General features: G+C 49.6%; 1 protein-coding gene across 2 annotated transcripts in view; it reads right to left on the bottom strand.

Moving 5' to 3' along the window:
• Positions 1-16,263, bottom strand: part of CCM2 (CCM2 scaffold protein) — a 48,265-nt gene that overhangs the window by 7,191 nt on the left and 24,811 nt on the right. The window contains exons 1-6 of one of the 2 annotated variants that reach the window (XM_033165642.1): positions 12,870-12,896; positions 6,966-7,142; positions 5,801-5,884; positions 5,349-5,532; positions 4,156-4,292; positions 796-931 (exon numbers count right to left, since the gene is read on the bottom strand). In XM_033165642.1, the coding sequence (XP_033021533.1) occupies positions 796-931; positions 4,156-4,292; positions 5,349-5,532; positions 5,801-5,884; positions 6,966-7,142; positions 12,870-12,881 (730 nt within the window). In that variant the 5' untranslated portion in view covers positions 12,882-12,896. Of the gene's footprint in view, positions 1-795; positions 932-4,155; positions 4,293-5,348; positions 5,533-5,800; positions 5,885-6,965; positions 7,143-12,869; positions 12,897-16,263 lie in introns of those variants that run through there. The other variant, XM_033165641.1, reaches the window with a different exon arrangement.

Below are 16,263 nucleotides of genomic sequence, written 5' to 3' on the forward strand. Positions count from 1 at the left end.
AGCGCAGCGAGGAGTGTGAATGGGCGGCCATTTGATGCTGGAGAAGATCGTAAAGGTGATTGATTGCAGTGCCGGTCAGCAGCACTACTTGGGTCAAAGGTTTTTATGACCCAACACCGCAATATGACTGAATCCTACTTTATTCGATACAAGTCATTCTGTGTCAATGTTACATTTTATTATGTCGTTTTGTATTGGGTCAGATTATTATAAGGTGTGTGTTCTTTGCTGTATATTTTGTTGCTGTAAACCGCCTTGCTCATGGTAATATAGAAAGGCCGTGTGCAAATTGAAAGGGAAATGAAAAAATGAAATGAATTATCTGGGCTAGACAGACACTACATGGAAGGCCTCCTCTGTTCAAGCTAGATGAGAAGACGGAAGCCACTTCAGCCCAGTTTGCTGCCGGTGGATATATTATTATTATTATTATTATTATTATTATTATTATTATTATTATTATTATTATTATATTTTGTATACTGCCCTTCATCTTTAGCTCTCAGGGCAGTTCACAACATAACTATTCCCCCCCTTTTCTCTATATATTACATTACATGAAGAAACAGGGGAAAAATGACCCCCACCCCAACAGCGACCGGGCGCCCTCCCCATGCTTTGGACTACAACTCCCATCATCTCTGGGAGGATGCCAGGTAGGCAAAAGCGAGATCACATGATTGCTGAGTCGCGCAGGTGGAACTGGAGCGGTTCGGGCCTGCTTGCTTCCCCTCTGCAACAGCCGCTTGCAAGAGACACCCCAGAAGCCAAGAAAACCGCGGCTGTTTCTCTTACCGCTGTGCAGGGAGAGGTGTCGCGTTGGCGTGGAGGCCCCGTCGAATATTGCTCTGTCGAGGAAGTCGATGGTGGACTCCGTGTAAACAATGTGGAAGACTTGGCTGAGAAGCGAGCAGAGTTCCTCCGCGGTTACCTGGAGAAGGATGGAGCAGGTCGGGTGGGCTTTGGGGGAGAAGCGGAGAACTTCCAACCTCCCCCATCTTAAGCCCATCAGACATGCAAAACAAACTCTTTTCGGGATCAAGACTAGGGCCAATGAGAGACAAATGGAACGGCTTTTGGCCAGTTACAAGTAACTCCTCATTTACCGTATTTTTCCGTGTATAAGACGCCCCCCTCCCCATGTATAAGACACTTTTTTTGGGACTCCAAATTGAGAAAATGGGGAGAGAATGCCCAGAGTCACTGAGCTTTGTTCCAGGGGAAATCGCCAAGACTTGTTGAGCTTTTTCAGGTGGGGAGGGGTTGCCAAAAATTGACTTTTTCGTCTTGCGGGGCAGCTTCCGCTAGACGAATGCCGTTCGTCTAGCGAATTTTTCGTCTAGCGAGGCATTCGTCTAGCGGGGCACTACTGTACAAGACAACCCCAAGTTTTTAGCATCATTTTTAAATAAAATAACCTCATCTTGTACACGTGAAAACACGGTACGTGCAATCTAGCGGCATGCGACCGTGCATATGCTGGAAATCTGGAAATGGGGACCACCTTGGATGTCCTCTTCGGGCTCTGAAGAGGGTCTCTTTGTGAGCGAGAGGCCCCTCCCCGCCCAACAGCTGATGTGCGGGGTAGCTCAGCAGCAGCCACATCTTCAGCTGGGCACACCGTGCAAGCCAGAAAGGCAGCAGCGGAACAACGCATGGGGAAAGAAGCTTTCTTGTATGTCAGCTGAGCTGGTGGGGTGGCAGCCTGCCCTTCTGGGGTGTGGGGAAGCTTCTCCCCTGCATGCCAGTTGATCTGATACAGGTGACACCCCCATTTTATGCGACTTCACTGATGTGCGCGGGGGGTTGGAATGTAACCCCCGAGGAGTCGCCTGTACTTGAGAGACTGCCTTCCCCTACACACCTAGCAGGTTGCTGCAACTGTGTTCCTCCTTCAAGTTCCTAAAACAGGAGTGGGAGACCTTTGGCCTCCGGAGGTTGCTGTACTGCAATGGTGTCTCTGAAAATTTTTACACATTACTTGGGAAGACAAGCGAACTAATGTCAGTGTACTGGAAGAAGCAAAGATCACCCGTGTCGAAGCAATGATTCTTCAACATCAATTTCGTTGGACTGGTCATGTTGTGCAGAGGCCTGATCATCGTCTTCCAAAGCAACTACTCTATTCCCAACTTCAAAATGGAAAGCGTAATGCTGGCGGTCAAAAAAAGAGGTTTAAAGACTCTCTCAAGGCAAATCTTTAAAAATGTAGTATAAACACCGACAACTGGGAAACACTGGCCTGCGAACGCTCCGGTTGGAGAACAGCCTTTACCAAAGGTGTCATGGGCTTTGAAGACACTCGAACTCAGGACAAAAGGGAGAAACATGCCAAGAGGAAGGCACACTTAGCAAACCCTCATCATGATCAACTCCCGCCCGGAAACCTATGTCCCCACTGTGGAAGGACGTGTGGGTCCAGAATTGGCCTCCACAGTCAATCATGGACTCACTGTTAAAACCGTGTTTATGGAAGACAATCTTACTCGGCTACGAGGGATCGCCAAAGAAGACTGCGGCTCCCATCAGTCCCAGGCGGGATGGTCAATGATGGGAGTTGGAGTCCAGCAATCTCTGGAGAAACACAGGCTCCCTAATCTCGCCATAAGGTATCAGAAGTCCACTCCACAGTTAACGCAGAGCAAGGGTTTCAGCGAGGCTGCCTCTCTTCTGCAGAACAGCATCCCTGCTGAGATACAACAGGTGCCTGATATCTGCGCCTTCAAGGAACACTTCTAGGTACTTGTTTCAATAAGATTTCCCACCAGCTGAGTGGAAGGCGCTTGTTTGCTGTGGGTTTTAACCTACTAGTGGTTATTATGCCTGTTAATCTAACGGGCGCTAGAACATATGTTCTAGAACATAGGCGGGGAGCGTGTGGTAGGCGATGAGGGTTGGAAGGGAGCGAAGCGCCGCGCGGCCTACAGTAGGCTCCGCGGGCATCGCTTCGGGCCCGGCTGCCGCTGCTCCTCCCCAGGCGCGCTTCCCTTACCCTGCATGCTGCTGACTGTCGTGTGCGCCGCCTGAGACCCGCCGGAGCCAGAGCCGGGGCCGGGAGCCGCCATTGTGCAGCGCGCCAGACGCGGAGGGAGGGAGGGAGAAGGGGACGGATGGCTGGAGGAGGGAGGCTGCAATGCAGCAGGAGCGGAGGAGCAGCGGACCCGGCCCCCTCCTTGCCCGTCCCGCGCCCCCGCTGCTACTGCTCCTCCCTGCTCCGCTCGCTTCAGCCCCAGCAGGCAGCTGACGGGACACCCGGAGCCGGGACTCGCGACAACAGGCGCCAGCCTCCCTGGCCCCGACCCACCCAAACCACCGTCAGTCGTCGCCGTTGCCGTCCTCCTCCTCCTCCTCCCTCTCTCTCTGCGCTACTGGAGCTCCGCTTGCAGCCTCCGCCGTCTGCTCGTTCCCTCCCACCTTCTCCTCGTGCCGACCTTTCCCGAAGAGTCTCTGTGTTCCAAGTCCCAACGGCTGTCCGTGGGGCACATGCGCAGTAGCGCAAACCCAGGGACTGGACGCAGAGACACTTGGATTTTATATATATAGATCCTTCAGTCGTGCTTTGCCCCGCTTTTAAAAAACTGTCTCAGCTGTTTTTATGGTATGTCGGCAAATTGTCATGAGATGCATGTGATTCATAAAGTAATGATAACACTTCAGATAATAATACTTCAGAGGAACAATTTAGGCAGCGGCAAAATTTACTGGTGTTCTATGAAAAGTGAAAAAATACTGGAACATTTCTATCTACTAGACAGGGGCACCATCTCCAGTTGCCGCTGACAAATGATTTCTGGTGGACAGAATTATTACTGGGCACAGCTCTCAAATAAAACAAAATGCTCTGTTCCTGTAAGTTTCACATCTGCAGGCAGGAAGGTGATCGTTTAAACATCCATTCCACAGACGCTAGTTTTTCCTAGTCGGAAAAATCCTGCTTTAATGTATCCGCGAGAGAAGGCTGCCTTGTTAGACCACAAGAGAGCGTAATGTGACTCAGAGTCCGCAGCCCGAGTGCATCTCTTTCACCTGCATAGCTACACCAAGGTGGAAGGCAAGATCTTTCCTGGCAAAGGGATGTCTTGCTGCCAAAAAACGGACTTGCCTGAGGAAGGGGAGGGGAGGGGAGGGGAGGGGACAGAGGCAGAGACATCTTACTTTATTCTCTGTAGCCAGGACCACCAGGCAACAAGCTTCGACAGGAACCGCTCCGCTCTCCGAGAGAGACCCTGACGTAAGAGCTTTCAAGCTTTCGGCACAAAGACTCTGGTTGGGGGAAATCCCGGGGTCCTGAGCTGAGAAAAACCAGAGGCCATTAGTGGAACCAGGAGGCAAGCTGTTATGCCTGCATGATTCTGCCTAACTCCCCACCCCACCCCCTTGGGGGGGAAAAGGGTACCGTATTTTCTGGCATATAAGACGACTGGGCGTATAAGACGACCCCCAAATATTCCAGTTAAAATATAGAGTTTGAGATATACTCAACTGCAGATTCTCCACCCGGCGTATAAGACGACCCCCGACTTTTGAGAAGATTTTCCTGGATTAAAAAGTAGTCTTATAAGCCAGAATATACAGTATTTCTTTTGTAATGTTCTGGAACGGCGAGCTCAATGGTAATGACCAACCTTATGCTGCTTTCGACCTGCTGTGACAGTATTTATTTATGCTCTTTTTTCTTTGGTTTCTTTTATTAATAAAATAACTTTGAAAATGAAACAAAATAAAAAATAAAAAACTTCCTTCCAGTAGCACCTTAGAGACCAACTAAGCTTGTTCTTGGTATGAGCTTTCGTGTGCATGCACACTTCTTCAGATACACTGTGCGTTTGCTTAACAGTAGGGAAAGCACCATTTAGGAACATAAAGGTAAAGGGACCCCTGACCATTAGGTCCAGTCGTGGACAACTCTGGGGTTACAGCACTCATCTTGCTTTACAGGCCGAGGGAGCCGGCGTACAGATTCCGGGTCATGTGGCCAGCATGACAAAGCCGCTTCTGGCGAACCAGAGCAGCGCACGGAAACGCCGTTTACCTTCCCACCGGAGCGGTACCTATTTATCTACTTGCACTTTGACGTGCTTTCGAACTGCTAGGTTGGCAGCAGCAGGGACCGAGCAATGGGAGCTCACCCCATCACGGGGATTCGAACCACCGACCTTCTGATCGGCAAGCCCTAGGCTCTGTGGTTTAACCCACAGTGCCACCCGTGTCCATTAGGAGCATAGGAAGCTGCTTTATCCGGAATCAGACTACTGAATTGAATGGGTGGCTAATGGGATTTGTACCGCTGAGCAAGACCCCCCCAAAAAAACAACAACAACTGGAAGGCAATCCCTTCGCCAGCCTACCTGTTTTCAACACCACCAGGTGCGAGGAGTCGTCGCGGATGTAGGAAACCGACGCGATGTCATGGATTGGGACCCTGAGTATGATATCTTCGCCATCCCGCCACACCAGTTTGACATTGTAGGCGGAGAGGCTGATCACAGCGTCGTGTTCCTGCGTCAGCTGCCCTGGAAGCTTATGAGCCCTCTAGGACGAAGGCGGGAGGGGAAGAAGAGGCAGGGTATTAAACTACCACGATGAGGGATAGCTCAGCTGGTAAAGCACAGGACTCTCAGGGCCTTGGGTTCAAACCCCACGATTCCCGCATTGCAGGGGTTGGATCAGATGATCCTCGTGGTCCCTCTGCATTTGTAGGATTCTAGGAAATCTTCTCCCCAGGTGGAAATGCTTCTCAAAGAAGGGTAACACGCCAGAACGGGGGGAAGAGAGAAACTCAAGACAAGCTGGTACGCACCTTTGCATTGTCTATCAAATGCAGTACTTCCGTTCGGCTGGAGGGATTCAGGTACCCTGGGACAGATGCTAATTGACCTAAATACTGGAAAGCAATGAAGAATTGTCAGAGCGAGATGAAAGCAGGCACCAAGATGCCCCGGGGAAAAAGGAGGCCTCTCCCCAGAACCCCGCTAATGCTTCTCGCAGGAATGAGTAAGGCCCTGCTCTTAAAAAAAGGAGACCACCTTTTAGGGGAGTATGACAGAGGAAGGAGCAGGTGTGACACAGAAAGCTCCACCTAAACCAGTGTTTCTCCAACCTGGGTCCCCAGCTGTTGTGGAACTACAACTCCCATCATCCCTAGCTAGCAGGGCCAGTAAATTGGAAGCAATATGCTTGGCCTTCATGTAATCAATGTATCAAATAAGCTTATATTATTTGCAGAATGACTGGGACGCGGGTGGCGCTGTGGGTTAAACCACAGAGCCTAGGGCTTGCCGATCGGAAGATCGGCAGTTCGAATCCCCGCGATGACAGGGTGAGCTCCCGTTGCTCGGTCCCTGCTCCTGCCCACTTAGCAGTTCAAAAGCACGTCCAAGTGTAAGTAGATAAATAGGTACCGCTCCGGCGGGAAGGGAAACGGCATTTCCGTGCGCCGCTCTGGTTCGCCAGAAGCGGCTTTGTCATGCTGGCTACATGACCCGGAAGCTGTACGCCTGCTCCCTTGGCCTGTAAAGCGAGATGAGCGCCGCAACCCCAGACTCGTCCGTGACTAGACTTAATGGTCTGGGGTTCCTTTACCTTTACCTATTTGCGGAATACTCTCCCCAGGGAGCTTTGCCTGGTGCCTTTAGGAGCCAGGCGAAAACGTTTCTCTTCCTCCGGGCGTTCGGCTGATTATCATTTTGTGGCTTTTAAAATGTGTTTGTGGGATGGAGGTTATTGGTTTGTTTTCGTTTTAGTAGGCATTTTGCACTCTCATTTTTTAATTTTTCTGTGGCGAACTGCCTGGGGATTTTCGGATGAAGAGAGCGGTATGCAAATTTAATTAACGACGACAACCCCGGTGAGTCTTTGGCGGGGCAGCTACACCGCCTGCAATGAAACAGGACAGGCTGCCCCCTGCAGGTGGGAAATCGGCTAAGCACCCGAAGCCAGGAGGAGGAGGAGGAGGCTGGGGTTACCTTCACTTCCTTTTCGATGTAGTCATTCAAGAGGATGTCGGGATCCACCCGGTCAGGCAAAGGGACGGAGACCGTGTGCAGCGGCCGCCTCTCTGTCACCTTCTCCTGGGTCTTCTTGTCCCGACCCACCTTTTCGCCTTTCAGGAAGACACGCTTGAAAGGGGACACTATGCCAGGCTGCGGGGCAGAAGGGGGGAGGAGAGAGAGACTTTAGGATCAGCACTTGGCCGCCCTGACTGATGTGCCCACAGAGCTTGTGCCATAGCGCAGCACTGTCTGTCAGATGTGAATCAATTAAGGCAGCTATTTTTCGATGGAGGAGGAACAAAAGAGAGGTGGAACGGAGCGCGGTGTACCCAGTTTCAATGAGCTGAGCAGCCATTAAATTAATAGCAGCCTACTTCGCCCTGCTTTTGAAAGGGCTCATTATTCACCTGTTCCTATATAACTTTCCCCCCAAAATGAATGGCTGGTTCTCCGCCAGGTACGGGGCTTTATTAGCTAAAAAAGAATTATAGGCAGCAGGGTAGTTTCCTTTAACGACCCTCACCCCAGCCAACCCCAGCTGGAAACCACACTGGTCCAGGTCTCCTGCTGCCCGTCCCCCATGGCTCTACCTTGCAAGATCGAAGGGGAGGGGAGACTGGATCTCTTGAAACATCAGAGATCATTGGCTGTGACACTACAAGGGATTCTGGGGCACCAAGGACGCTGCTGCTAGGACCCCAAGCAACAGCATGGGCTTCTGGTGTGGCTGGGCCTGGCCTCCCCTCCACTAAAAAGGCAAATTGACCCCGGATTAGTTCCTTGTCTTTCCAACGGTGCTATTTTTGTCAAGTTCCCTATGTACAAGCAATGATAGGGTATTCGTTGGGCAGCTGCAAAGACCACCTCGTGCACATTACAGGAGCAGGCAGACCTGGCATGCACAAACAGTCATTTCCACTCTTCCTCAGTAATCAGACTTTTGCTGGTTTACGCGCAAGCCTTCAGTAAGTTTCAGAAGAACCCAATCGACAGAACAGGCACAAGCCAGAACGTGATCTAGCCCATTGCCACAACCCTGCAAAAGCTGGACCACCTCGCGGTTCAATGCTCCAGTTCGCCTTCTAAATCCAGCCCGTGGACAGTCCGGGAATCAGGGTGTTTTTACGTGAGTAGAATGTGCCCTTTTATTTAAAATGCATCTCTGGGTTATTTGTGGGGCATAGGAATTCGTTCATTTCCCCCCCCCTCCAAAATATAGTCCGGCCCACCACATGGTCTGAGGGACGGTGGACCGGCCCACGGCTGAAAAAGTTTGCTGACCCCTGGTCTAATCTGAAGGTTTAGCTCTCTTAGCCAAAAACTGCTGAAAGGCACTCTGCACCATGGTAGCAACCTGCACATCCAGTGGCAAAGTTGGATTAAGGAGCATCCCCACAAAACAACAACAACAACAACAACAACCTGTGTAAGAACCTGTTCCCTCCATCCACCACCACCACCACCACCAACAACAACCTGTGTAAGAACCTGTTCCCTCCATCCACCACCACCACCACCACCAACAACAACAACAACCTGTGTAAGAACCTGTTCCCTCCATCCACCATTAACCTGGGCAGATGAACAGGGCTTGTCTGGAATGAGTTCCAATTTACTGTCCCTCATCCAGCTCATAACTACACCCAGGAACCAGAATACTCATCCGAACTAGATTTTAGTAAGAGAAAAAGAGGTGGACGTGTCCTCATGCATTCCAGAATGCGGCCTCCAGACAGGTGACTGGGAGCAGCTGCCGAGACCATATAAAACCGGTTCTGAAAAACCTACATTGGCTCCCAGTACATTTTTGAGCACAATTCAAAGTGTTGGTGCTGACCTTGAAAGCCCTAAACGGCCTCGGCCCAGTATAACTGAAGGAGCGTCTCCACCCCCATCGTTCTGCCCGGACACTGAGGTCCAGCTCCGAGGGCCTTCTGGCGGTTCCCTCACTGCGAGAAGTGAGGTTACAGGGAACCAGGCAAAGGGCCTTCTCGGTGGTGGCGCCTGCCCTGTGGAATGCCCTCCCATCACGATGTCAAGGAGATAAAGAACTATCTGACTTTTAGACGACATCTGAAGGTAGCCCAGAGTGGGCGGGGGGGGTATTATTATTGTTATTATTAGTTATTAGTTATTTAAGGTAGGTGTTAAAATAAACACTGGGGGGAGGAATTAAACCGTGAGGGACCCCATAGCACATAGTCCCGTCCCCGTCCCCCCCCCGGTTTTGGCTTGCTCTGCTCTTCTAGCTCTCAGGAACATCAGCAGCCAGGGCAAGAAGCTGCAGTAGCAGATTCGAGTCTTGTCATAGCTAGAAGGAGGCTGCAGAGTGGAGACCTTCCCCTGCAGGGAACCTGAAGCAGATGGACAAAAGAGGTCTGTCAGCAGCCCCAGGTTGCTACTACTTCTGCCTCCCCCAAGCTGGTGCTCTTCAGACTGCAATCTAGGTCATGGTGGCTGTGTTGTGGTTGTGATTCAAAAGCGGTTGAGGAAAGCCAGGAGATATAATTCTACCTCTGAAGGGGCCAGAAGCCGTTTTGAGTGAGTCTGGCAAGCAATGCAGGGGTAGGGGAGCTCCGGAGGTTGCTGAACTACAACTCCCATCATCCCCAGCAACATGGCCAATGGCCAGGAATGATGGGAGATGCAGTTCAGCAAGCCTCCAGAGGGCCACAGGTCCCCCACCCCTGCAGGAAAGCAAATGCAGGCTTGCAAGCAGCTCCACCCTTCCGTAAAGAAATGCAGAAGTAGGCAGCCCCGACACTCTTGAGGGGAAGCCACGCACATCTGGCCTGATGAGACCAGCTTGGTGTCCTGGGCAAGGCATGCTGGCCAAAGTGGGTGGGACTGTAGCCGTGCCACCCCAGCGCTGCCAGGGGGTTGGCTCAGCCTGCCATTCTTTGCAGAGCCCCTCTTCTCCCGCAGATCCCGGTGCCTAGCTGCAACAATCACCGAGGGAGCCCTTCAAATCGGACAACAAGGATGCCTTTGTGGCCGCTGTCTGACCCGGGAAGACACGCTTGCTATTATCGGGCAATACAGAGCAAAGCAGTAGTGATGGATGGAAGCGAGAGCTGGACCATAAAGAGGACTGATCGCCGAAGAATGGATGCTTTTGAATTATGGTGCTGGAGGAGACTCTTGAGAGTCCCATGGACTGCAAGAAGATCAAACCTATCCATCCTTAAAGAAATCAGCCCTGAGTGCTCACTGGAAGGACAGATCCTGAAGCTGAGGCTCCAAGACTTTGGCCACCTCATGAGAAGAGAAGACTCCCTAGAAAAGACCCTGATGTTGGGAAAGATGGAGGGCACAAGGAGAAGGGGATGACAGATGGTTGGACAGTGTTCTTGAAGCTACCAACATGAGTCTGACCAAACTGCGGGAAGACAGGGGTGCCTGGCGTGCTCTGGTCCGCGGGGTCACGAAGAGTCGGACACGACTGAACAACTAAACAACAACAACAACACAGAGCAAAGTGAGTTGGGGGGGTGAGGAGGGGAGATGGGAGGAACCAGCTGCTCACAAAACGGGTACAGAGCTGGAACAAAATGGGTACAAAACTGGAAAAAGCTACCCCCTCCCACACACAAAAGGTACACCTGTCTTGTTGACGTTATTGGCGAACAGCTCAAAAAGAGACCCTGGAATCTCTAGTAGATGCTCCACTGAATTACCCAAGACATATACAGCAGCTGTTGAGAACAGAAACTCATTGTTCGTTTAAATCTGTACACCACGCTACACCCATAGATCTCAGGACAGCTCGTAACATAAACTTGCAATATAAAAACACCAAATACATAATAAAAAGAAGAACAGAAACAAACCAATAACCTCTTCTTCCACAACACATTTAAAAGGGCATGTTCCGCCAAAGGCCTGGCGGAAGAGGAACATTTTCACTTGGTGCCTAAAAATATATACAGTGGTACCTCGACTTACGGATTTAATCCGTTCCGAATGCACATTCGCAGGTCAAAAAATTCGTAAGTCGAAAAAAGCGATTTCCCCATAGGAACGCATTGGAAACAAAAAATTCGGAAAAATTCGTAAGTCGAATAAAGTGCATCTAAAATTTGTAAGTCGAGTAAACCGCATCTAAAATTCGTAAGTCGAGTAAACTGCATCTAAAATTCGTAAGTCGAGTAAACTGCATCTAAAACTGCCAACGGATGTCCTTCGGATGTCGAAAAATTTGTAGGCGTGCGGGCACTTTTTTCATTCGTAAGTCGAAAAATTCGTATGTCGAGTAATTCGTAAGTCGAGGTACCACTGTAATGGGAGGTGCCAGATGAACCTCTCAGGGGAGAGAACACTCCAAATGGGGAGCCACTGCAGAAAAGGCCTTGTTCTTCTTTTGCCCCCTCCCCCCGAACGTCTTGTGGGGAGGATGCAAGAGAAAGGGCCTTGGAGGAGGATGGCAGGGACTGGGTCAGTTCATCTGGAGAGAGGCGGTCCTTGAGGTATTGCGGTACAAAGCCCTTTAAGGCTTTATAGAAGAAGAGTTTGGATTTGATATCCCGCTTTATCACTACCCTAAGGAGCCTCAAAGCAGCTAAGGTTCTCCTTTTCCTCCTCCCCAACAAACACCCTATGAGGTGAGTGGGGCTGAGAGACTTCAGAGAAGTGTGACTAGTCCAAGGTCACCCAGCAGCTGCATGTGGAATAGCGGGGAATCGAACCTGGTTCACCAGATTATGAGTCTACCACTCTTAACCACTACACCACACTGGCTCTCTTTATAGGTCAAAACTGGGATGCGGGTGGCACTGTGTGTTAAACCACAGGGCCTAGGGCTTGCTGATCAGAAGGTTGGCGGTTCGAATCCCCGCGAAGGGGTGAGCTCCCGTTGCTCAGTCCCAGCTCCTGCCCACCTAGCAGTTCGAAAGCACGACAAAGTGCAATTAGATAAATAGGTACCGCTCCGGCGGGAAGGTAAACAGCGTTTCCGTGCGCTGCACTGGTTCGCCAGAAGCGGCTTAGTCATGCTGGCCACATGACCCGGAAACTGTACGCCGGCTCCCTCGGCCAGTAAAGCAAGATGAGCCCTCCAACCCCAGAGTCGGACACGACTGGACCTAATGGTCAGGAGTCCCTTTACCTTTAGGTCAAAACCAGCACTTTGATTTGGGTCTGGAAACTAACTGGCAGCCAGGGCCGTCAGAGCAGGATTGGCATTATATGAACAAACATTCCTTGCCAGACACAGAGAAGACGTTGGGTTGGGAATGTTTCTCAGTAGTGAGCTGACCCACCAACTCACAAGCTCAAGAAACATTTCCACACATCTTTCCTCTTGGCAGGTTTGGCTGCTTCTGTGCACCCTTTCTCCTGTGCACAGAGATGTGGAAAAAACCCACAGGTAAGTTCTGGTGATCCAATAAAAGGTGGGGGGGGGTTCTGTTTTATTTATTTGCCAAGTAGCTCGTGGTGCAAAGTTTTTTTTTCCAAATAGAGGTAGTAGAGAGAGATGGTTTCATAGAATCCTAGAGTTGGAAGAGACCACCAGGGCCATCCAGTCCACCCCCCTGCCAAGCAGGAAACACCATCAAAGCATTCCTGACAGACGGCTGTCAAGCCTCCGCTTCAAGACCTCCAAAGAAGGAGACTCCACCACACTCCTTGGCAGCAAATTCCACTGTCCAACAGCTCTTACTGTTTGATGGACACTGGAAGGGGATAAAACCGCTGGGCAGACAAGACAGAAGACGGAGAGGTAGGGCTGAGAGCCTGGGTGCCCCTGAGCATGTGCAGAGGCGAAAGAGAGTAAGAGGGGCATTTTAGGGATAAAGAGAGAGAGGGAAGCTTTGCTTACTGGAAGCGCTTTACTAAAACTATGGTAGGCTATCAGGACACAGAACCGCAGATTCCTACCTCATTCTCCATGAAGCGTCCGGTTCCCCAGAGGGAGGGTTTGGGAAGGCTGGTTTCAACTCAAGAGGGTCCCACTCCACCCACCCTCCTCCGGGTTGCCGGCTAATGGCTGCCGTTGCCAAAGGGCGAGGCACAACTGTCAGCTTCTGCTCTTGAGCAAGAAGGCGAACAGGACGCAGGGAGACCACAGCTTCCTCCTGCTCGGCTCGCTCAGGGCTGAGAGGCGGCTGTGGGCAAAAAAGCAGAAAGTCCCACGGGGGTGTGGGGTGGGGGGTGGACCAGCAATGGAAAGAAGGGGAAAGAGGCTCACCTGCTGTGGGGCTCTCCAACCCATCAAGGCAGGCTTCCATAGAATCAAAGAATTGTAGAGTTGGAAGGGAACCCAAGGGTCATCCAGTCCAACCCCCTGCAACGCATCTGCTTCTCTCACTCTTCAGATGGCCCAAGATTTCCTTAATATGCTATATCTTGATGTTCGGGTGCCATTTGCTCATGCGCTTTTGTTATAACCTCCTGACAAGATCTCACCAGTGTAACCTAAGAGTTCGGATTCGATCGGCGCCAACTCTCTGCCACCCTTTTTTCCAAACCTTAAATTGCCACAGGTTATTAAAAGATCCCCTTCATGGATCACTGCCTTGTCGTGGCGAAGGGGCTTGAATTACTCAGGGAAGCTATGAGCTATGCCGTGCAGGGCCACCCAAGATGGACAGGTCATAGTGGAGAGTTTGGACCAAACGTGATCCACCTGGAGGAGGAACTGGCAACCCACTCCAGTATCCCTGCCAAGAAAACTCCATGGACAAAGACAACAGGCATATAAAAGTTATGACGCTGGAAGATGAGCCCCTCAGGTTGGAAGGCGTCCAACATGCTACTGGGGAAGAGCGGAGGACAAGTACAAGTAGATTCAGAGCTGATGAAGCGGCTGGGCCAAAGCCGAAAGGACGCTCAGTTGTGGATATGCCTGGAAGCGAAAGGAAAGTCCAATGCTGCAAAGAAAAGTATTGCATAGGAACCTGGAATGTAAGAACCATGAACCTTGGTAAGCTGGATGTGGTCAAAAATGAGATGGCAAGAATAAACATTGACATCCTAGGCATCAGTGAACTAAAATGGACAGGAATGGGCGAATTCAGTTCGGATGACTATCATATCTACTACTGTGGGCAGGAATCCCGTAAAAGAAATGGAGTGGCCCTCATAGTCAACAAAAGAGTGGCGAAAGCTGTACTGGGATGCAATTTCAAAAATGATAGAATGATCTCGATACGAATCCAAGGCAGACCTTTCAACATCACAGTAATCCAAGTTTATGCACCAACTACCAGTGCTGAAGAAACTGAAATTGACCATTTCTATGAAGACTTACAACACCTTATAGAAATGACACCAAAGAAGGATGTTCTTCTCATTATAGGGGATTGGAATGCTAAAGTAGGGAGTCAAGACATAAAAGGAACAACTGGCAAGTTTGGCCTTGGAGTTCAAAATGAAGCAGGGCAAAGGCTAATAGAGTTCTGTCAAGAGAACAAGCTGGTCATCACAAACACTCTTTTCCAACAACACAAGAGACGACTCTACACATGGACATCACCAGATGGGCAACATCGAAATCAGATTGATTATATTCTCTGCAGCCAAAGATGGAGAAGCTCTATACACTCAGCAAAAACAAGACCTGGAGCTGACTGTGGCTCTGATCATCAGCTTCTTATAGCAAAATTCCAGCTTAGACTGAAGAAAGTAGGAAAAACCACTGGGCCAGTAAGATACAATCTAAATCAAATTCCTTATGAATACACAGTTGAAGTGAAAAACAGGTTTAAGGACTTAGATTTGGTGGATAGAGTGCCTGAAGAACTGTGGATGGAGGCTCGTAACATTATACAGGAGGCAGCAATGAAAACCATCCCAATGAAAATGAAATGCAAGAAAGCAAAGTGGCTGTCCAATGAGGCCTTAAAAATAGCGGTGGAGAGAAGGCAAGCAAAATGCGAGGGAGATAGTGAAAGATACAGGAAATTGAATGCAGATTTCCAAAGAATAGCAAGGAGAGACAAGAGGGCCTTTCTAAACGAACAATGCAAAGAAATAGAGGAAAATAACAGAATGGGAAAAACCAGAGATTTATTCAAGAAAATTGGAGATATGAAAGGAACATTTCGTACAAAGAATACCACAATTAAGGACAAAAGTGGAAAGGACCTAACAGAAGCAGAAGACATCAAGAAGAGGTGGCAAGAATACACAGAGGAATTATACCAAAAAGATATGGAGGTCTCATACACCCCAGGTAATGTGGTTGCTGACCTGGAGCCAGACATACTGGAAAGTGAAGTCAAATGGGCCTTAGAAAACCTTGCTAACAACAAGGCCAGTGGAAGTGATGATATTCCAGCTGAACTATTTAAAATTTTAAAAGAGGATGCTGTTAAGGTGCTACACTCAATATGCCAGCAAGTTTGGAAAACTCAGCAGTGGCCAGAGGATTGGAGAAGATCAGTCTACATCCCAATCCCAAAGAAGGGCAGTGCCAAAGAATGCTCCAACTACCGCACAATTGCACTCATTTCACACGCTAGCAAGGTTATGCTTAAAATTCTACAAGGCAGGCTCAAGCAGTATGTGGACCGAGAACTCCCAGAAGTGCAAGCTGGATTTCGAAGGGGCAGAGGAACCAGAGACCAAATTGCAAACATGCGCTGGATTATGGAGAAAGCTAGAGAGTTCCAGAAAAACATCTACTTCTGCTTCATTGACTATGCAAAAGCATTTGACTGTGTCGACCACAGCAAACTATGGCAAGTTCTTAAAGAAATGGGAGTGCCGGATCACCTCATTTGTCTCCTGAGAAATCTCTATGTGGGACAAGAAGCTACAGTTAGAACTGGATATGGAACAACTGATTGGTTCAAAATTGCGAAAGGAGTACGACAAGGCTGTATATTGTCTCCCTGCTTATTTAACTTATATGCAGAATTCATCATGCGAAAGGCTGGACTGGATGAATCCCCAACCGGAATTAAGATTGCCGGAAAAAATATCAACAACCTCAGATATGCTGATGATACTACCTTGATGGCAGAAAGTGAGGAAGAATTAAAGAACCTTTTAATGAGGGTGAAAGAAGAGAGCGCAAAAAATGGTCTGAAGCTCAACATCAAAAAAACTAAGATCATGGCCACTGGTCCCATCACCTCCTGGCAAATAGAAGGGGAAGAACTGGAGGCAGTGAGAGATTTCACTTTCTTGGGTTCCATGATCACTGCAGATGGTGACAGCAGTCACGAAATTAGAAGACGCCTGCTTCTTGGGAGAAAAGCAATGACAAACCTAGACAGCATCTTAAAAAGCAAAGACATCACCTTGCCGACAAAGGTCCGCATAGTTA

This window comes from Lacerta agilis, chromosome 12 (genome assembly GCF_009819535.1).
Source record: "Lacerta agilis isolate rLacAgi1 chromosome 12, rLacAgi1.pri, whole genome shotgun sequence".
NCBI lineage: Eukaryota > Metazoa > Chordata > Lepidosauria > Squamata > Lacertidae > Lacerta > Lacerta agilis.